Here is a 23393-nt window from a genome sequence, read left to right as displayed (position 1 = left end):
GAGAGGTGACAGGATCAACAGGCAAGGTGATCACTGACAAAGATTTGGAATTGCTATTGGACAGAAGTGATCTATTTGGTAAGTAAACTACTGGATTGCACCTTTCCATGTTGAATTTGATCCTGTGCATACAGTATATAGCAGTATAGCTGCTGAGTTTGAACAGCAGATTGTTTTTCCAGTGCAATAAGTGAGACATTCTAGACAGATGGATAGTATCCCCATGGCCACGTGCCATCTGCAGAAGGAATCCACTCCAGATATTTTCTCTTTGCCTCTACTGTACTTCACTGTTCTCTCTAATTCCACCTACAGTTTGTTTGTTTGTTTTTTTTCTTTCTGCAAGCATGGCAGACGAGTGTGTTCTGTTCTCCTTTCTTTATTATTTTATTTGGTGTTTTTAGTCCTTTTTTATTTGTGGGGGGGGGGGGATTATTGTGCTTGGAGCATTTCTCCTGCTTTGCCTGTATTGAGAACACACAGATTTCAGTCTGTAGCTGACAAGCCAATCCCAGTGGGTACCTGTTAGCCAGCCTGCTTAATTTTCTTTGTAGCTTAGGGCCGTCCCTGAAGTTTTCTCACCTATTATTAAGCAGGGGTCGAGCGCAGGACATTAGGCACCCTTAGGAGGCTCGGTGGTGTCTCGCAGGGTGCTGGCTTCGTCTTCTCACCTCCTCCTGTTCCAGGGCGCATCTGTCAGTCTGCAGGAGTGGAGGTGCAGTCAGGCATAGGGTCTGACTGGCAGCCTGTAGATCAGCATTGCAGAGGCATTGCCAGCATGAGGCAGCAGTGATTCTCTGATCCAACTACTTTAAGAGCTGGGTCAAGATGCAAGCAAAAGTTGTGGCTTATACTAAGTCCTGAAAGACCTTCCATTTATGGTGTGTCAAGGAGCAGGTAGAGCCAGAAAGAGCTCCCAAGCCGGTAATTCTTGGCTTCCTCAAAAAGGGACTTGCTGCGTTGTCTCTCAAATTGACATGGGAGAAATTACCGGAATATAAATTCAAACTGAAAGAGAAATGCAAAAACTATTATTCCACACAAATAAACTGACAAGGACTTGACTCAAAAGAGCTATTCCAACTAGTCACCAACCTGGCAGATACCTGTCCTATTACATGCACTACCCAAGACGTTGCACCAACTGCAAACTACTTCTGCTCTAAAATACAAACAGCAAGAGACTCTTTCATTGCAAAGAAATCCATCACCTGCATAATCCCACTGAATCTAAGGACACCCGCACACTGAGTCAGCATGTACTGGTACTCTTTCTCTCCACCTAACTGGACTCACTTCAACCACTTATTTAAGAAATATGCTCAAAAATACTCTCTCATAGACTCCTGTCCCCTTGCACTAATGGCTAAAGCCCCAGACAGGTTCCTATCTGATCTCTACACCTGGCTAACTGACACACTATGCAGAGGGGAATTCCCCACAGGAAGAGGCTACATCATTAAACTTTTCCTAAAGGACAAAAAAAAAACCTACCTCACAGTCTGAAAACTACAGACCTATTGCACTAATCCCATTACTCATAAAACTCATGGAGGGATCAATCCAAACACAGCTAATGAACTACCTAGATCAATTTCATCTGCTCCATGATTCCCAATCAGGCTTCAGACCTTCATTCAGCACGAAAACACTAATCACCTCCCTTCTCAATGACCTTTACAGTATACTACTAAACAAGGGACTTAACGCACTCATACTCCAATTGGACCTCAACAGTGCTTTTGACCTAGTAGACCATGACTTGCTACTACTCCGCCTAGACTCCTTCAGAATATCAGGAAATGTCCTCAACTGGTTCCGAGGCTTCCTGAAATCTCTCAGCTATCAAGTTCAATCAGAAGACAAACTATCTCACAAATGGACCAGCAGCTGTGGTGTTCTACAAGGCTCCCCATTGTCGCTCCTCCTCTTCAATGTCTACCTAGCCCCTCTAGGTGACCACCTGAGCAGCTTAAACATCGCCCACTACAACTATGCTGATGATATTACCATTGTTCTCCCCGTTACCCTCCTGATGCACAAAGAAATACAGAGAGTAGACTTGATCTTGTCTACAATAGAAGACTAGATTGCGCAATCCAAACTAAAACTAAATACAGAGAAAACAAAATTCTTAATAGCCTCATCCACCAATTTCACAATGGACTCCCTCACCTTAAAATTAAAATCCTGGGTGTCCACCGTGTCAGCCCAAGTGGACATTGTCGTACGTAAAGGCTTCAACACACTATGGAAACTCAGGTCCATTAGAAAATACTTTGAAGTAGCACTATTACGGCTCCTAGTCCAGGCACTAGTATTAAGCATCCTTGACTATTGCAACATGGTGTACCTAGCAGGCCCATGTAGACACTTCCGGAAACAAAGCATCATCCAAAACACTGCTGTCAGGCTAATCTTTAACCTAAAAAAATTCAACCACATAACTCCATTCTATCAAAAGCTGCATTGGCTGACGATCGAAGGTCGAGTGTTCTTCAAATTCGGATGCCTCTTTTACAAAGCATTATATGGTCTTCTGCCGAACTACCTCACTAATTCCACACATCATTAAGCATATTTCACCTTCCCCACAATTAAAGGATGTACCCAAAAAAAGATTTATTAACAGACTATCTTACCAAGCTGCCACCCAGAACTGAACCAACTGGTTAAAGCATTTGTCTCTTACATGCACTTTAGAAACCTCCAAAAACATACCTTTTTCCCAAATTCATCAGTCCTTCCTAGATCCTCCCGGAAGACACCTCAAATCTTGCAGCTCATACCAATGCTTCAAGTTATATAGCAACTCTTGTCTTAATCTTTCTACCACTTTATAATTACTTTCTGTCAACCTCCTTTGTAAGTCTGCTTCTAATCTTCTATCTTATTGTAGCTCGCTGACACTGGTCAGCTTTCCTCTTTTGTAAACAGCATATACCGGAAGGCTTATCTGATATTTAAATAAAAATTTATGTTATGTTATTTATGTTATGTCAAAGTGCAGATTGCTGGTATCTCGTGCTTTCGGGCACAAAATGGTCTTCAGTCTTTGGATTCTCATCTGGATATAACTTGGTTTTTGAGGGGGGTTCTCAAACTGAGACCCTGTTGTGCAAACTATTCCCGTCTTGGAACATCAATGTGGTCTTGAAGGGCCTGGCTCGTACTCAATATTAGCCTCTTTCAGAGGCTACCCTGCTAGACTTTACAGTCAAGACAGTATTTTTGGTTGCCATAATCTCAGCAAGAAGGATCTCTGAATTGCATGCTCTCTCCTGCAGAGAACCATTTCTCCATTTCACGGAGTCGGGTGTTTCTCTTTGCACAATTACTGCCTTTCTTCTGAAGGTGGTTTCTGCCTTCCATGTCAAATCAGGAAATCCGTTTGCCTGCCTTTCAGCCTACGGGTTCTGCTAAACAGGACAGACTTATGCACAAGCTGGATGTGTACAGGACCCTGCTCATCTACCTGGAGAAGACTTAATGGCTCCAGACTTTCTGATCATCTTTGTACTGACCAGTCACTCAAGGCGGGGCAGGCCAGACCAGCCTTCAAGGCAACCATTGCCAGATGGATCTGAATGGTAATCTCCTCCTTCTCCTACATTTCTACCAGGAAACAGCTGCCGATTTCCCTGACAGCGCATTCCACCAGTGGTGTAGTGGCCTCCTGGGCGGTTTCCCAGGCAATTTCACCTGATGAGATCTGCATAGCTGCTACTTGGGCTACTTTGCACACCTTTACAAAGTTATATAGAGTAGATATAGCAGCGCAATAGGATGCCACATTTGGGACCTCTGTTCTGCAGGAAGGCGCATCTGTCCCTCCCTAGACGTATGGCACTGCTTTGGTACATCAGCTAAAGTATGGACTCCAGGATTTATGTAACAGATTAGGTTCTTACCTCAATAATATGGGTTCTATTAAGATACACAGGAGTCCATACTGCCTACCTTTTATGGACTTTTGATTCACCTGCTTTCTACCTCGCACGTTGCCATTATCTGTCTTAAGACCTCTTGGTATGTTTTTTGCGGTTCATAGTGTAATTGCAGTACACTTTGACTCCTAGCTACTTGTGTGTGTAATTTATTCAGTTTGCATGTTAAATGTTTATTGATCATTGTTCTATTTGTTAAATTTCAGAGCAGAATATGTTTGTTGCCGAAGAAGTTCCCCATGCTCCTACTTCTCTTTTCTTCTGTTTCAGTGGAGTTTGATTGCTTTGGTACCAACTGAAGAGCTGTTCACTGCAGAAGGGGAGGAGTTCAAGATTTTAAAGTGATAACCTTCTTCAATTTCTCAGGAAGTGGAAATCAACAGCTAAAGTATGGACTCCTGTGTATCTTAACCTAGATTATCAAGATAAGAACCTAATCGGTCATTCCTATCAAAAGGCCTTTGGAATTATTTTTAACTGAGATGCAGCTGTCAGGGTTAATTAGATCTTGTGGGGCTTCTCTGACAGTCTGATTTACAGACCCTATTTGAAGGAAGTCTTGATTCACAGTCTACATCATGGTCTTATTTTGAGAAACCTGATCATCTGATAAGAACATTTTACCCCTTTTTTAAACAAAGAACAATAACTATAACATAATTAAAATATATATTATATGAGAAAAGAGGCCTTGTTGCTGTTGTAGCATCAATTTAAAAGTTTTCCTATTTAATTCAGTAAGGTGAAAAAAAGGTGGATAAGTCCTTTATGCAGCAGTTCTTACTCTAGTTAATTTTTAAATGCCAGGTTCTGTTTCTTGCTTTAATAATATTTTAAATTGTGTAATCAACTGAAAATAGGTAATATTCATAGTATATCAGCAAAATACTTAAACATACCCTCCCCTTGGTCTTCCTTAAAGCTGTCAGTTCCTACTTAGTTCTGTATTCACAGGTCTGGAAATGTAGGCAAAGAAAGAGAAAATATGAGCATAGGGAGACATGGTGCTCCCTTGTTGAAAACACTTGAGGATTTACAGACCGAAGAGCCCTGATTAGGCTTAAGTCTCTATTCTGTATCGCTTGGTAGACTGGTTGTAGACCCATCCTTATGAATGGGTTATATGCCTCACTGCTACCAGCAGGTGGAGACTGAGAACAAACTTGTATATCAATATAGCTTCCTCTCTACCAATCCATTCTGTCTCAGTCTCCATAGCAGATAGGAAGTCTAATTCGGCTTCCCTCTTAGTACTGTTGGAATTTTGTTTTGGACTCCTGGGTTCCCCTTTTGTGCCGGATAGAGCTTGGATGGGTCCTGTTTGAGGATCTGACTGACCTCGGGGGTGTTTAAACCTGGCGGGTCTCGTGCTGGGTCCCTCCCTCCACCTTCATCCACCTCCTCATATTTTTGTAGACGTGCCTCAGCCCTCCAGCTTTGAGAGCCGTGGAGTCTATTCTGTTAAAAAAAAAAAAAATCCTGAAGTGTGCCAGTCTAAAGGATTCATTTCCCTTTAAAACTGCCTTTTTACTGTTTTCTCATCTAACTGGCACTTTTTCTTTCAGCTAGGACGGTTTTCAGCACAATGAGCATTTTTAAAGGGAAAAAGTGCTCCAGACGCGAGGAACTCTCAGCCGGCCTGTGCATGCAGTGTGCAGGCCAGAGCAATAGGGCAGCCTCGTCGGCAGTGGCTGCCGGCAGCCAGGGCGCCTCGCTGATGGTGCCTTGCGAGTTGGCTTCGGATCGCGAGGAAGCCTGAACTTCCCCTGACAGTGCGGTTGGGGAATCCCTTTTTGCATCGGTCGGTTCCTTGGCCTCAGCGATAGGAAAGTCCCAGGCTTTCAGATGCAGTAGGCAGCAGGAACTCCGATTTTGGCATTTTCAGGTCCAATTTCAGCGGGAACCTCCTCCTTCATCTCAGTTTCCTCAGGTGACCTTCCCCCTGTTCTGGAAATACAGAGCAAGGTATGGCAGAGTCCCCGGTGCCCGCCGGGTCCCCTGCCACCGATCCTGCCCAATGACTCATTGCCAGTGCCCGTCTTGGTTCTGGTGGGCGCCCGTCTGAAGGTTTTTTATCCGAAGTGGGCAGACATCACATCCAATCAGTGGATTCTGGAGGTGATTTGGGACGGTTATGCTCTGGAATTTGCCCATTCCTTGCCAGATCATCTCCCTTGCAGGTGGCATGGAAGCAGCAGGCCATTCGCCAGACCCTTCAAAGATTGTTAGATCTCCACACTGTGGTTCCAATTCTCCCGCAGGAGTAGGGCACAGGTTGGTACTCGATTTACTTTGTGGTGCCAAAGGAAAAAGGGACCTTTCGACCCATCCTAAATTGGCCGGGTTCAACAGGGCTTTTCATGTGCCTTCCTTCCGCATGGAAATTGCGGTCTGTGATTTTAGCGGTTCAGCTGGGGGAGTTTCTGAACTCTCCAGATCTGACAGAGGCCTACTTTCACATTCCTATTTGGACCTCCCATCATCGCTTTTTGCACTTTGCGATCTTGGGGCAACACTTTCAGTTCTGTGCACTTCCCTTTGGTCTGGCCAGGGTTCCGTGGACGTTCACCGAGGTGTTGGTGGTTGTTGTGGCGGAGTTGCAAAAAGAGGGCATTCTAGTTAATCTTTACCTGGATGACTGGGCGAAGTCATTACAGGAGAGCACCTGCGTCACAGTTCGGGTGGTGGAGTTTCTGCAGTCGCTGGGGTGGGTGGTCAGCCTTGCCAAGAGCCAGCTACCTCCCTCTCCACATCTGAAGTATCTTGGAGTGCTGTTTGACACCTTCTTGGGGAAGGTCTTCCTTCCGGAGGCCCGGGTATGCAAATTGCAATCTCAGATTCGTCTGCTTATGGCGTCCCGGTGTCAGGCGCAGGATTTCCTCAAAGTCTTGGGGTCAGTGGCAGCTTCCCTCGATTTAGTGAGGTGGTCACGGGTCCATCTGTGTCCTCTTCAGTATACTCTTCTTCTTAGAGGCACAGTCTGAATCACCCTGTTCCGCTTCCGGGCTTAGCTCGGGGAGTCTTCGTTGGTGGCTCCAGACCCCCCCTCCCCATAATCTTGTACAAGGGATGAGTCTGGATCAGCCGCAGTGGATGGTGCTGCTCACGGATGACGGTCTTCTTAGTTGGGGAGCTCAGTGTCCAGGTCACTCAGCTCAGGGTGCCTGGTCCACGGAGGAAGCTTCTTGGTCGATCAATGTCTTGGAGACCAGAGCCATCCATCTGGCGGTGCTAGCCTTCCAGGCCTTTCTGATGGACAAGTCATTCAGGGTTCTGTTAGACAATGCCATGTAGGTGGCCTATGCCAATCATCAGGGGGGCACCAGGAGCACTTTGGTGACACAGGTGGTGGCTCTGCTCATAGTCGGGAACATTCCCACATAGCCGGAATGGAGAATGTTCAAGCGGGCTTCCGAAGTCGTCATGTGCTAGATCCTGGAGAGTGGTATCTCAGCCTGGTGGCTTTTCAGTTGCTATTGCAGTTTTGGGGTCAGCCCCTCTTGGACCTGATGGCCACAAGTGTCAATGCCAAAATGCCCCACTTCTTCAGTCGTTGCAGAGACGGTCAGGCCGAGGGCCTAGATTCTCTGGTTCAACCATGGTCAATGGAGGGGCTGTTGTATGTTTTCCCTCCATGGCCATTAGTGGGCAGAGGAGTTCTCCGCATAATTCGACATCCAGGCCATGTGGTTCTCGTGACTCAGGATTGGCTCGGCCATGGTACGTGGATCTGGTGAGGAATCTGGTGACGGATCCTCTTCCTCTGCCTCTCTTGGATGACCTTCTGACTCAGGGTCCCCTTCCCCTGTTCGATCTGGGTCCCTTCTGTCTTAAGGCTTGGCTCTTGAAAGGGGTCGCCTAGGTAAGAAGGGGTATTCAGATAAAGTGATCTCAGCTCTCTTGGGGTCCCGGAGGCTTTCCACTTCTCGAGCTTATGTGAGGGCTTGGCGTCTATTTGAGGAGTGGTGTGATCCGCGTGGAGTAGTATCTTTTCGCACTTCCCTGCCTAATATCTTAGAGTTCTTGCAGGATGGCCTGGATAGGGGACTGGCTTGGTGTCTGGGTTCAGCTTGCAGCCTTGTTAGCCTTTCGGGGGTTATTGAAAGGTCAGCATTTGACTGCCATTCCTGCAGGTGGCCAAGTTGCTCAAGCCTTCTGTACGACCCTCTGTTCCATCTTGGGATCTGAATCTGGTTCTGTCAGTTTTAGTGCGCCCTCCTTTTATACCGTTGGGCAACTGCTCTTTGAAGGATCTTACTCTTAAAGTGGTCTTCTTGGTGGCTATTACTTCAGCTAGATGTGTTTCGGAACTGCAGGCTTTCTCTTGTAGGACTCCCTTTTTGAAGTTTTCTAGGGAGCGGGTTGTCTTGAGGCCTATTCCCTCATTTCTGCCAAAGGTAGTTTCTCCTTTTCATGTCAATCAGGCAGTGGTCCTCCCGGTGTTGGGTAGCTGGGAAGGCTTTTCCGAGCAGAGACAGTTGTACAAGTTATATGTCAGTCGGGTCCTTCGCTCTTATGTGCAGAGGACCCAGGAGATCAGGAAATCAGACCATCTCTTTGTCCTTCTATCGGGTCCTCGTAAGGGGATGGCGCTTCTAAGGCTACTATTGCATGCTGGATCAAGGAGACTGCTTCCGCTTATCTTCTGAAGAAGCCTAAGAACATAAAAAATTGCCGCTTCTGGGTCAGACTATTGGTCCATCATGCCCAGCAGTCTGTTCCCTTGGCGGCCCTTAGGTCAAAGAACAGTGCCCTAAGTGAGACCAGCCCTACCTGCATACGTTCCAGTTCAGCAGGAACTTGTCTAACTTTGTCTTGAATCTCTTTAGGGTGTTATCCCCTATAACAACCTCCAGAAGAGCATTCCAGTTTTCCACCACTCTCTGGGTGAAGAAGAACTTCCTTATGTTTGTACGGAATCTATCCCCTTTTAACTTTAGAGAGTGCCCTCTCGTTCTCCCTACCTTAGAGAGGGTGAACAACCTGTCTTTATCTACTAAGTCTATTCCCTTCAATAACTTAAATGTTTCTATCATGTCTCCTCTCAGTCTCCTCTTTTCAAGGGAGAAGAGGCCCAGTTTCTCTAATCTCTCGCTGTACAGCAACTCATCCAGCCCCTTTACCATTTTAGTTGCTCTTCTCTGGACCCTTTCGAATAGTATCTGTTCCAGAATTTCTCAAGGCTCATTCACTAGGGGTCAGGAAGCTTCTTGGGCTGAGTCTTCTCTAGTGCCTCCAGTGGATATTTGCAAGGTTGCAGTTTGGTCTTCTCTGCATTCTTTTGTACAACACTACCGTGTGAATGTTCAAGCACGTCAGGACGCAGTATTCGGTGAACATGTTCTGGTGTTGGCCGTTCGGGGGTCCCACCCTTAATGGGTACTGCTTTGGTACATTCGTAAGGACTATGCCAGTATACCAAGTGATACAGAAGGAGAAATTAGGTTCTTACCTGCTAATTTTCTTTCTGTTAGCTTGTAGACTTGTGGAGTTTTTGTTTTGCTTGTGTGCAGATTTAGTTTTTTTCGGCGGGTTCTAGAATTTTTCTAGGGCCATGGAGAATTAAGAACAGCATCTATGGTTCAGCTGGTGAGCTGTGGGGATGTTTTCTATTCCAGGATTAAGTTCTACACATGTTCCAACAGTAATTAATGTTTGTTGTTTTTTATCCTCCTGTTGAGAATATGTTATAATGATTTCAGTTGAAGTCTTTCCTAGGTTCTGCTTGGCTAGAATGGATTGGTAGAGGGGAAGCTATACTGATATACAAGTTTGTTTTCAGTGTCCACCTGCTGGTAGCAGTGAGACATATAACCCATTTGTTAGGACTATACCAGTCTACAAGCTGACAGAAAGAAAATTAGTGGGTAAGAACCTAATTTCTCTTTCCAGTGCAATAGGGATGGTATGCTGAACAACATGGTTGTCCATGCCTGCTCGCAAGCATTTTGTAAAAGATGTCAATCACAGATTTCCTCCTTCCCTTCAATTCAGCATCTGGAATTTTCTCCCCCCACATTTCACCCCTGGAATTTTCTCCCCCAACATTCACTGCTGTACTAAATTGTAATATCATAATCATTACTAGCCCAGCATTGACCTCATTTTGTGAATGTTTGTTCATCTGAACATGCCATTGTAATCTTTGTTCACTTGACCAAAAATTTTTGGCCCATTCATGTCGTCACAATGAAATATTATTTTTTCATATTTTGGGGGTCATGAGGCAATCACAATAAAATTTTATTTTTGAAATATTGGGGAACATTGCCCCCCCCCACAGTGAAATTTTATTTTTCATATCTTGGCGTTGGGAGGGCATTGCCCACCATCACAATTAAATTTTATTTTTCATATCTTGGGTGTGTTGGAGGGGCATTACCCCATCACAATAAGATTTTATTTTTCACATCGTGGTTGGGGGGGAATTGCCCCTGCCCCATCACAATGAAATCTTATTTTTCATATCTTGGTGAGTGGGAGGGCATTGCCCCCACACATACACAGGTCTGGGAGGGGTGCACTGATAATGCTGCATTGGGGAGGGCAGGGAGACTAATTGGATTCATCGTGGACAGTTCATTGCAATGAAACTGTCCTAGACCCTCTCTTGGAATGGGACAAATCATCGCAGCCATATTTACTTCTCTTGTTGCTTTGACTTTTTACTTGATTATTTTTGTTTACTATGTATTTTTTATTTTTACGATTTTGTTTCTTGATTTTAGACTTTTTGATGAAAAATAAAATTTCACTGTGGCCTTTTGAATGGGTCAGAAAGTACTGCAATATAGCAAAAGATTTGAAATGCGCACAATGTAAAAATGCTTTATAGCCATAAAAATTTACTTGAGTGGCATAGTCAAATGAGCAAGACCAGCAAAAATGGTAATAATAATTCTTAATGATCATGATATTGGAATTCAGAACTGAGAGAATGTTGGGGGCAAAAGTTTCCGGGGGCAAAATTTGTGGGGGGCGAAAGATCCTGGGAATGAAATGTGTGGTGGTGAAACTTCCTATAACCTTCAGTTCTTCCTTCTGCAGGCGAGCACGAAGGTGTTGTACTGATCTGCTCCCTTTATTTCTTTATTATTTTGTTAGGTTTTTCGGTCATTTATAGGGTTTTGGTTTTTTTTTTAATTTATTTATATCCTTTTATATTTTCATCAAGCATAACAGTCTTGACAACGGATCAGAATATACAAAAAGAAAAAAAGTTAACATAAATACACCTAAGTGTATATTAGAAATACAATCAGCTAAATGGCCACAAATATTGGATTCAAGAAAGGAAATACATTTCAATAAATTGAGAAAATTATTCTAAATTAGAGTAACAGCAATGGTTATCCACCCTACAGCTGATAGTCAGGTCATTCATCAATGGACTAAGGAACCAACCCTTCTTTTGGTCCTAAAAAATCTAATAACTGTTTAGGCTCAAAAAAAAGAAAATTTTTATTTTGATAGAAAATAAAACATTTTGCTGGAAATTTTAACAAAAAAATAGCTCCAAGGGCCAGGATTCTAGGCTGCAAGGCCAAGAACTCCTTTCTGCGCCTCTGGGTTTTTGTGCTAAATCTGGAAAAATTCTAACATTTAAGCCCCAAAATTTGTCATTTACATGAAGGAAATATAAACATAAAACATATTCCCTATCACTTTCCAAGGCTAGAATCAGCAGAAGAGTAGTTCTATCTGTAACCACCTCAAGAGAACTCTCCAGAAATAAAGACAGATCAACATTGTCCTTAGATTTTTCCTTAGGAGTCGACTCCCCTTGAGGTCTCCTTATATCCAGGTAATAAGCCCTAACAATTGGAGGTAAATTTTCCAAAGGGATGGCTAGGACTTCTCGAAAATATTTTCTCACCATTTCCACTGGGGAGATAACTGGGGCATTTGGGAAAATTCAGAAATCTTAAAATGTCTTTCCTAAGTGAGTTTTCAAAGTTCTCCAACTTGCGGGAAGTGAATGATCTTTCCTTTACCAATTCCAACTGGACAGTCTTTACTTCTTTCAAATTTTCTTCTTGTTTCTCCAAGTTCTCACTTAATTTAGATAGTTGCAGTCCTTCTGTTCTACTTTGGAATAGATAGTTCCATAAATAATTTTTATAGTTGAAAGACTCAATTTTAGGTTGGCGTCCATCATAGATATGGCCTGCCACAGCACTTCCATATCAATCATTTCTGGTCTTTTCAACTCCCCAAAACCTATGTTGTTCCCACTAGAAGTTCCTCTCACCTCTACTTCACTGGTAGTGGAGGGTAGTTGAGTTTCCAGACCAACACCTCCCTGCTGAGTTTCCAACATTGGCATCCCTCCTCTGCTGGAGTCCATATTTCCCCTCATCAGGCTGCTGGGCTCCTGCAGCTCCTTGCACCACCAAACTTCCGGGTTAGGCATCAATAGCATTCTTCAGGGTGCTCACTGTGGTTCCCCCATCCTTTCTTTCTATGTCACGATACTGATGTGGAGGCTCTGTCCGACTAAGGTCCGACAGGCAGCCCGAAGATCTCATGACAACTGACCAGTGTCTTGAGGCAGAAAATCTCTCCAGATACAGCTACTCTTTCATGGAATCGAAGCAGGTCGCAGCATCTTTTCCCTAACACATGGTCTGTGAATACAGGCTGTGACAGCCTATGGGAACTGAGGGGAGGGGTATTTTTTCTTTCTAAGTTCAACTTTTTAAAAACATCATTTTGCCTCAAAATTGGTAGAGATGGAGTCCCTAGACCCTAATACTTCTATATCAGGGGTGGTTAACTTGTAATTGACCAGCTCAACACAAGACTGTGTTTCACCATCTAGGCATCATCAGGAGCTGAGATCAAAGGAGACTCTAAATGCTCTTAAATACCTATAAATACACATTACAGTGAATCATCTTTTAAAAAATCTTCTACATAGTTAAACAATGACCAATGTTTTATCAAAGGTTTACCTTAGGGGGTGCTAGTGAGCACCAACACGAATGGAAACCTAGAGAGCATGCTCCAGCAAAGAATATTGAAAAAGCCTTGAGAAATCATCTAATTTTCATCACCAGCATCTCGCTTGCATTCATATCATTAGCTCAAATATGGCTACAGGCAAGCCTAATAAGCGGAAGAGTGTTGATCCTTTGTTGCCTGTAAATAAAACAATTCTAATAAAAGCAATGAGGAGTCCCTATCCTCCATTATATATAAACTTCACACCATAAATCTCACAGCAAAACAGATACCTGAGGCCAATTGTGATATCTTTAAAACTTGGTGATGGCGCAGCAAAGATCATGCAACTTGCCAAGCTTCATGCACCAATATTGTTTGAGGGTAACAAGTTTCTTTTTGTACTCAATTTGGCTAAGGAATCTGCCAAAAGATGGAAACATTGTTATCATCCCATCCCAAATTAATGGCTATTGGCGTCAAATATAGAATGTTATGGGTTACATATAAGAGCTCCACCAAGGTCTTTTCCAACCCGCTGGAACTGGCTGAATTCATTGAAAAACAAAAAAGGGATTTCTAACTATTCACAGTTCAGCCTACATTTATTAAGAACAAGAATGTAGTCATAGTAAGTTTTATAAACCTGTTTGATACTAGCTATTTTGACTACCTAAAATGATGTTGTATACCACTTCTTTCAATGTGGTTCTCAAGTTATCTCATGATTTCACATGTTATCATTTATTTGCTGGTTTAACTCTTTCTGGGTTTTCTGTTTTGGGTTACTTATCCATAGAGCATTACTAATTGTTATGCTAATGTGTTTCTTTATTATAGGTTGCATTAAAACATTTTCATACCGATTATACTTTGCTTCTGGGGTAATTTTTTTCATGTATTTAGTGTACTCAGCCATGAATATGCCCTGTATATACAGTGCACCTGATCACTTGAGCAGTTTGTGGTTTTCCCCATTGGAATCTATATCACCTATATGACTGTCATTCAACTGCTTCTCTCTAAATATTAAAGGCTTACATAACCCAATCAAATGTAGGAAAATCCTGAACTATGTAGACCAATTCTACCCTGACATGTTCATACAAGAATCACACCTATCAACAATTGAATCTGCTAAAATTACACCAAAATGGGCATATCCATTATTTCCACCAGCGATTGGAAAAGAAATGGTGTTATTACATTAATAAGAAAACAACCAGGCATTAAAATTTTATCACATACCATTGACTCAGAAGGAAGACGGATTAAAATCGACCTGGACATTGATTCTACTATCATTTCTGTCATCAATATATATGCACCAAATATGGATAACCCAGCATTCTTTCACAACTTGGCTGACATGATTTTGCAAACAGGTGGTGATCCATGCATTTTAGGGGGTGATTTCAATCTAATCATGAACCCTGATCTAGGCAGAAAATCTAAAGTATTATATAAAAAAATCTAAATCTTGGTACAGACTACAAGATATTATCTTTCAATTGAAACTTATTGATCCTTGGAGATTGATGCACCAAAAGGACTCTTCACCTTTTATTCTTCACCACACTCGTCATACTCCAGTATTGACTTTTTTCTGACCAGCTACTCATTGGTCGTTTAACTAGAGACCTCAGACATCCAAGAAATAGCAATATCTGATCATGTCCTTATTTTACTCACACATAAAAATCTTGGAAAACAGAGAAGTAAGGGCTTATGGAGATTCAACTCTTCTCTGCTCACAGATGATAACTTTATATCTATCTACTGCCACAAATATTAAATAATTTTTTGAACATAATATGATTGCTGACACATCATGGCAAATTACTTGGGGTGCTTTTAAATCTTACATCAGAGGTACCATGATCTCATATATTGCCAAGCAAAAGAAAGAAATGAATCCCTAAAAGTACTGGAGCAACAAAAACTGTTGAGGACAATCATAAAGATCCGACAAATATCCACCTCTCATATCGCCTCCAAAACTTAAAATATGAATACAACTTAATGCTTAGCTCTGTAGTGGCCTGAGAAGTTCATGAGATCCGTATATTCTGAAAACATGAATAAAAATGGATATCAATTAGCTGAATATGTAAAAATCAAATCTGAAAAGACTTCTATTCCTGCCATGAAAGATGACTCTGACTCTCTATAAACAGCCAAGACATTTTCTCTCAATTTCATCATTTCTATAAATCATTATCAGATCAGCTTGATAATCATTTGTTTGAACCCTTTTTGCAGGACTTACCTCATGATAGCTTAATGGATGAAGAAAATTACTTATGGCACCAATTCTCTACTCAGAGCTAGAGGAAGTAATTCAATCCATGGCTAAAGTAAAAGCACCAGGCCCTGATGGCCTTTCTGTAGAATTTTTCAGGCCTTTTTCAGGCCTTCCAAAGTTTATTGTTACCAATTCTACTACAGTACTTTTCACACCTTATTGATCGGGGCGAAGCACCCGGTACCTTTACGGAAGCAATCATAATTGTGCTGCTGAAACCAGAAAAAGACCCTCTGGTTAAAAATTACAAATCATTGTCACTCATTGTGGATGCCAAGATTTTTGCTAAATTATTGGATCTAAGACTTCAGTTGGTATTGTCTAAAATTATTCATAGTGATCAAAATGGTTTCATGTATGGTAAGCTATCAAGTGACAATACGAGACTCTTTACTCATATCATCATGCAGGCTCAACATAAATAGGAGCCTATGGTTGCAATGGCTTTGGAAGCTGAAAAAGCCTTCGACTGTGTCAAGTGGCCCTTTCTATTCAGAGTCATGGAATGGTTTGGCTTCCATGACAATTTCATCAAGATGGGACATGTATTGTACTCCAACCCGTCTACCAAACTGAGAATTAATGATGTCTTATCGGAAAATTTCTATCCCTTGTGAAGCACATGTCAAGGCTACTCACATTTTGTCTTTATTATTTAATGTGGCACTAGAACCATTGCTAATAGCACTCAGATCTAATTCAGACATTAAAGGTTTCCGGCTCGAAGAGTTGGAAATAAAATTGTCAGCATACGCAGATGACGTTGATTTCTACTGAGTTGCAATCAATAACATACATCTTACAGACTAACAGTGTTTATTCAAAAAGATCTGGCTAGAAATCGAACCTCTCTAAGACCAAAGTAATACCCTTGTCTGGACTATCATGTGGGGACTCCATCAAACAATGGAACCTAAAATTCTCAAGGTATAAACTTAAATATCTGGGTACATAATTTGGTCGCTCGACTGAAGAGATCCAGGAATACAATTTAGAATATATTGCCAGCACTATTGAAACTCTCAGAGACCACTGGTTCCCCATTAAAACTTTCCTGGTGGGGGTCATCTGGACACCATAAAGATGATACTTGTACCAAAAATAACATATATATTATTGATGATACCTTTTTTTTTGTTCCCCAACTCATCTTACTTTAAATTTGAATTGATGATGACCAAATTCCTGTGGAATAATAAATCACTGCATATCTCTTTGAAGAAACAGAAATGCACTAAATAAAATGGAGGTGTCAACTTCCCTAGTCTATATGATTATCATATTGCTTTTCTGTGTCATCAAGGATCAAAATGGCTGGAGGAGCCCCAATTGCACAGCTGATTGCAGCTTGAATACAAACTTCTTGACAAGACATAATTGAAATATGTATTGTTTATGTCATCTACTAATACTTTAAAGCAGGGGTGTCAAAGTCCCTCCTCGAGGGCCGGAATCCAGTCGGGTTTTCTGGATTTCCCCAATGAATATGCATTGAAAGCAGTGCATGCACATAGATCTCATGCAGATTCATTGGGGAAATCCTGAAAACCCGACTGGATTCCGGCCCTCGAGGACCGACTTCGACACCTGTGCTCTAAAGGATAGCATAATTATTGTCTCAACTAGTAATGCTCTCTCAGAAGTAGACAAATGATTGGATATCAAATGAGGCACAATTACATCATCGTCTGTATGGCACAATCCAAAATTAAAAATTCAAGGTCAATACATAGAGTGGAAGTCCTGGCACAAACTGGGAATTTGGTCAAACACTTATTTCAGGATAAAGAATCAATGGACTTTCAAGCATTAGCTTCATCTTTCAAGTTGCCTTCTAGTCACTATTTTCATTGGATCCAACTTCGCCACTGCATAACCACGTACCTTCGGTCTGAATCACTATCTTCTGCTACTCCATCTATTCTAAATTTCTGTAAGGCCTTCATCCTTCGCAAAGGAGAAGCATCCTCTTGGTGTAAAATTTAAAGCACCGATAGCCTTATATGACATCTGGGCCAAGGACATAAATAATAACTTCAACTTCCACAGAATGGCAGCACATTTGGATATTATCACGTAAAACCCTGAAATCTTCTGCTGCGATACAATGTTCTTTCTGCTACACAGAGCATACTGGACCCCTTATATACTTTCAAAACTTAATCTATCTGGTTCTAACATATGTTGGTCTTTGTAATAAGTCCATTGGCACCCTTTGTAATAAGTCCATTGTTATTTTATTGCCCACATTTGACAAATATTCTGGTCAGAGGAATGGTCTACCACAGGGGTGCCCACACTTTTTTGACTCGCGAGCTACTTTTAAAATGATCAGGTCAAAATGATCTACCAACAATAAAATTTTAAAAAAACACAACGCACACTGTACGCATAGAATTGTTAATTATCATTCCTATTCCGGGGTTTTTTCAAAGAGGTCAAAGCAGATGACTGTGCACTGTCACCTCAGTAACAACCATACAAAAATAGACAAATATACCCCCTTCCCTTTTTACTAAACCACAATAGCAGTTTTTAGCGCAGGGAGCTGCGCTGAATGCCCAGCGCTGCTCTCGACGCTCAGGCTCTCTAAGCTAAAAACCACTATTGCGGTTTAGTAAAAGGGGACCATATTGTAAAATATAGACAGCAGATATAAATTCAAACACATTTTGACCACTAAATTTAAAATAAAATCATTTTTCCTACCTTGTCTGGTGATTTCATGAGTCTCTGGTTGCACTTTCTTCTGACTGTGCATCCAATCTTTCTTTCAGCCTGTATGCTTCCTCTCCTCCACACCTCATTCCCTCCCCCAACTTCCCCAAGTTACTGCCGCTGCCATCGGGAAACAGGACCCAAACGCCGCCAATGGATAACAGGCCCCAAAGCCGCCGCCGCCACATGCTCTCTCTGCTTCAGGACAACCAATCTTCCCCTCCCCGACGTCAATTCTGCCGTTGGAGAGGAAGTTCCGCCCAGCCAGGCAGCGATTGGCTGGCCCGAACTTCCTCTCCGACGGCAGAATTGACGTCAGGGAGAGGAAGATTGATCGGCCCGATAGATCGCCAAGGCAAAGGGAGTCCTGGATGATCGACTCACTTTGCCTTGGCGAGCTACCGGTCGATCGCAATCGACCTATTGGGCACCCCTGGTCTACCATATGTTGTTTGCTTCCTATTAGAGACCAATTGTCTTATCCTGCTGTAATATTTGGTGAGGTCACAATAGAAAGTAGACTGGATAAATACGAAGCGAAACTGCTCAGGTGTTTACTGTTGATTGTGTTGAAAACTATTATATCTAACTGGAAAAATCTTGCTTCACTGAATTATAATGCATAGTGAAACACTGTATGTCTGAATGTAAAATTTGAAAAGGTTGCTGCTGTAAAATCTAATACTATATCATTTAATAATGTATGGGCAACTATTACGAATCACTGTGCAGTGGAAACCTAAATTATACTTCATAGTTTAATCATTTCTAGGAATAACACACTCCTTATTATACCTTTACTGAGTGTGCTAATCATAATTATAAATGTATCAGGAGCTGTCACCTATTGCAATCAGGCTACCTGTAACCCGTTATTAATATGTTCTGTTCTTTTTTCTTTGTCAAAAAGTAATTTTAAAACAGATTGAATACACACACAAAAATTTTTTTAACCTAAATATATCATACTGAAAATAAACAGATGCCAAGGGCAGGATACAAATCACCATACTTTGTTCATTGTTCTGGCATCAAGGTGTCTGGTGCTGGCTAAAACCTACTGACATTTAACCTGAAGATGTTAATTGAAAGCTCCTGAACTTAATTATTTGAATTGGCCTATTGTCCAGATCAAATGGAATACCATTCAATTTCCCTTTTTAAACCTACTGGTTCAGTGGTTCCCCATTGATAAATTAGTCGTCATTCTTTTTGTAACAAGATTTTAGATATATTACCCCCATGAGTTAAATTAGCTTGAATTAATACTACAAATTTCAAGTCATCAATTACATAATTTAACTGCCTCCAATGGGACACCAATGGAGCCTCACAATTTTCCATCCTTAAATTACCCAAGTATTGTGCAATACATAGTTTAACCTTGTTAGTTTGCCCAATATACCATTTACCACAGGGGCATTGAATTCCATAGATGACTTGGCTTGTTTCACAATCAGAATAGGTTCTAATGAGAAATTGTTTACCACTATTAGGGATAATCACTTCTTTCACTTCCATTGCATGCTGCTCTGTGTCCTAACGCATCTACCTAATGCCTAAAATGTAGGCATTTTAAAAGCATTGTTCTGTTGGGGAGAAATACACCTGCAAGCACTTTCTGCAGGTGTAGACTGTATTCGAGTGGATTACCTCAGTAGACAGACATTGAAACCAGGAGCATGGGCATTGTCTCTGAAAGTTTTCCAGGCCATTGTGACAAGATGGGGTCGCCTGAGGTTCAACCTCATGGCAACTGCAAAGAACAAGAAGGTGAATCGGTTATTCAGATGCAGATACGAGCCTGGAAGTATAGGGCTAGACACCATGGCCAGAAACCAGGCTGCTGGTTGTGTTTCCCCCTTGGCCCATGATAAGCCGAATGATTCACTGCATCGCTCATCACACAAGAACAGTAGTTCTTGTAGTGCCAAATTGGCCCAGATGCCCTTGGTATGCGGATCTAATATCTACAAAAGGAGCAAAGGCTCAAACATCAAGTACATCCAGACTTACTCTAGCAGGGGACGATTACCCTAGAAGATCGAGGATGCTTTGGTTGAGATCAGATCTCTTTATGTCTTTAGAAAATATCTAAAGACTTTTCTCTTTCAAAAAATCGTTACATGAGTAATTTTATTTGAAGAAACTATTACAACCTCTTATTGTATAAACCGAGTAGAGCCTCTGTTGACTGGAGGATGATCCGGTATATAAACTGAAAGATTGGATTGGTCTTACAGCATGACTCTTAAGCACACAGTTCTAGTCCATAAAGGATACTTAGAAGTAGTCATTGCTACTCTGAGTTAAAAAGCTGATGTTTTCAGCTTATTCTATGGCATGGGAGCGATTTCAGTGCTGGTGCAGCAAAGAGCAGTCTGATCTAGGCAATGCTACCATCTCATCTATACTGACGTTCTTGCATGAAGGCCTTGACAAAGGAATGGCAGTAGCGTCCCTTAGAGTTCAAGTGGCAGGACTCTCCTGTTTCTGGGTCCAAAAGAAGAGAACTTCACTAGTGGCCCACCCGGACATAGTCAGATTCCTTAAGGGTGCCCTGAGACTACGGCTTCCGATTTGCAAACAGTTTCCATCCTGGAACCTTAATATAGTCTTACAGGGACTCAGCAGAGCCCCATGTGAGCCCTTACAGGAAGCTTTCCCCATGTACTTGTCGGTTAAAGAAGTCTTCTTGATGGCAGTTTCTTCTGCCTGGAGGGTCTCAGAATTGCAGGCCCTGTCACGGAAGGAGTGACTTTGCAGAAGGCTTCCTCCTTTTTGCTGAATGTCATTTTGGCATTTCAGGTCAACCAAGAAGTTAGACTGCCAATGTTTCACACCGCAGGGTCCAAGAAAAAAGATAAGGCCTTGAAGGTTTCGGACATCAGAAGAGACCTATTGCATTAACCTGGTAGTGAACAATGTGTTTCATCTCTCAGATCATCTTTTCATGTTAACCATTCAGATGAGATGAGGCAGAGCGCTTCCAAGGCCACCATCTCTAGATGGATTCATAGTGATTTTCTGCCTACATCAGTTGAGGCAAACAGCCACCTATTTTGTTGAAGGTGCTTTTGACAAGAGGAGTGGCCTCCTTTTGGGCGGAAGCAAGAGCAATTCCTCCTGAGGAGATTTGTAGATCAGTAATCTTGCCTTTGCTTCATACTTTCACCAAATTCTACAGAGTGGACAGAGCAGCACAACAGGTTGCAGCTTTCGGTGCCCTCAGTACTATGTATAGGCTAATCTCTCCCACTGTTGAGTTTGGGATCTGCTTAGGTACATCCCTATTGTTCAGCATACCATTTCTATTCCACTAGAAAAAGAGATTAGGTTTTTACCTTGATGATCTTTTCCAGTAGATAAGGATGGTATGCTATATCCTCACCCAGCAATTGTTTGATGTGCCTACTTTAACTCAAGCGTATCAGTAAGCTACACTGCTAAAATTTTTCCTGTCAGACTGGAAATATGAAGAGTCTGTATACTGTATATAAGGAGAAATGGTTGAGCTCCATAAATGTTCAGGCTGTAATGTTCTTACATTCATTGTTCCTCTCAGAGGCATGTTAATGTTTTCACTACATTACTGTTCATTCAGTGATCATTTTAAATTCATCTGAGCAGATCAGACATCTGATTTTGGGGAGTTCCCCTCCTCCTGTTTTCTTATGTAAGGCTGTTGCCAGCTTTGGTACGAACTGAAGGAGGCAGCAGAGACTGGGAAGGAGGAGGAGCCGATATTGACATCTTTTGCAGAATGCTTGCGAGCAGGCATGGACAAACCCTATTATTCAGCATACCATCCCTATCTACTGGAAAAGATATTATCAAGGTAAGAACATAATCTCTTTTTAAAGGACATGTGGAGGAAGCGGTCACAAGTGGCATGTTACCAGAAAGTTCTCAGAACACTTGGTTCAGTGTTTAAATGTTGAATTTGTCTTGAAACTGTATTCATTCTGCTCCTTTGTTTTAAAGTGCTGGGATCTGTGCCTTTAGAGACAAAAATATTCCATAGATTCATGTTTTTGTGCTGTTAAATATCTCATTTTTTTCCCCTTTAGATGAAATGAAAAATGGCAAATCAATTATAAAGGAGAAAAGTGGTATTTTCAAGATTTTTGAAAATCATGAAGACTCCAGTGTACAACCTACATTGCAACTTGAAATAACTAGTTAGAGATTCTAAATATGTTTTCAATATTTTTTGAGGGTTTTAAGTGTTCTAAAGAATTTTGCAAAGATTTACTGTTCACTAATAACCTAGCAATCAAAATCTGGGTTTAAACAGGTTTATTTTAAGGCTAAATAACAAAAGTAGTTGGTAACATATGTCAACTGGTCTTTGTCATTTACTACCTAATCTGTCCAGTTATAGAAGTTCATATGGCTGAGGATATATTCCAGTTGCCACCTAATAGAAGTTTGACTGCTATAGGATATAACTCCTTGCCCAAGTCATCTTTTATTTTCCCCTTCATTTATTTTCTGCTATCTCAGTTATGTAAGAAATGTTTGTTTTTAGAGATTTTATTAAGTTTTTATTGAAACTGTCCTGGGCATTCCTGTTAGTGGGTGAAAATAGGTACACATTAGATTCCATGCTTAACCTCCACCCATGTCTTACCAGCGAACTTTGTAATAATCTCATCAGTTACCATAGCTTGTAAGGCTCTTGCCTGAACTTCCAATTGTGTGGGTCTCTGTAGTCTGGTTGGTCTAGAACCTAGCTATCACCAACTGTCAGGTATTGAATCATTTGGTTTGAGTTGTTACAGTTTTGGGGTTTCAACCTGATTACCCTTTGATCTGCAGTTTCACCAGGTCATGCTTCCTCAATTTATAGAATAATAATTTATTGTATCACCTTGGTTGACTACATTCATTCTATATATGGAGCTTATTTTGAAATTAACTCTCAAAGATAGGTAAATACTGAAAAGAAAAGAAAGTGGTGAAAAGTAGTTATATTTTAGCAGTGTGTGAGTACCAATTACAAAGGCTGCTGTTACACAGTGGCTTTAGCTGGGACTTAGACATTATCCTTGTTAGTTCTTAATAATTATATATTAAGCAGGGATATTCTGCTGAGATTTGCTGCATAATGATCAACCAAGAACATGTTTTGGTGTGGTCAATAACCCAGTATGTACAGGATATACTATGACTTATGACTTGGTATTTGCCAATATGTAAATGGTTTTAAGTTGAATTAGATCTAATAAATGTGTTACTGAAATCTGTGTCCTTTGTTTCCTTCAGTTTGTATTACTGGTTGCTGTTTCATCTGGATTTATTTTGTGGAGTAGCACTATAATGATTTTGGCAATCTGACTGCTAAGTTGTATTTTATTTCTGAACAGATTGGGCTAGACCTGATTTGCACCTGTAGTCTGTGCTGCATTAAGGCATAGGCAAACTAGGTACATGCTTAGGGCTCAAATATTTAAGGGGGCTGTCAGTTTTGCTCAGGA

The 23393-nt window shown here is 41.5% G+C and overlaps 1 protein-coding gene across 4 annotated transcripts in view; it reads left to right on the top strand.

The window, feature by feature from the left end:
• Positions 1-23162, top strand: part of HELLS (helicase, lymphoid specific) — a 258918-nt gene extending 235756 nt beyond the window's left edge. For 3 of the 4 annotated variants that reach the window (XM_033943358.1, XM_033943360.1, XM_033943361.1), the window contains exons 21-22: positions 2-78; positions 21984-23162. In XM_033943358.1, the coding sequence (XP_033799249.1) occupies positions 2-78; positions 21984-22099 (193 nt within the window). In that variant the 3' untranslated portion in view covers positions 22100-23162. The remainder of the gene's footprint in view (position 1; positions 79-21983) is intronic. The other variant, XM_033943362.1, reaches the window with a different exon arrangement.
• Positions 23163-23393: the final 231 nt, after the last annotated feature.

This window comes from Geotrypetes seraphini, chromosome 4 (genome assembly GCF_902459505.1).
Source record: "Geotrypetes seraphini chromosome 4, aGeoSer1.1, whole genome shotgun sequence".
NCBI classification, from domain to species: domain Eukaryota; kingdom Metazoa; phylum Chordata; class Amphibia; order Gymnophiona; family Dermophiidae; genus Geotrypetes; species Geotrypetes seraphini.
The sequence above is the reverse complement of the archived record's forward strand: the minus strand, read 5'-3'. Positions and strand labels throughout refer to the sequence as shown.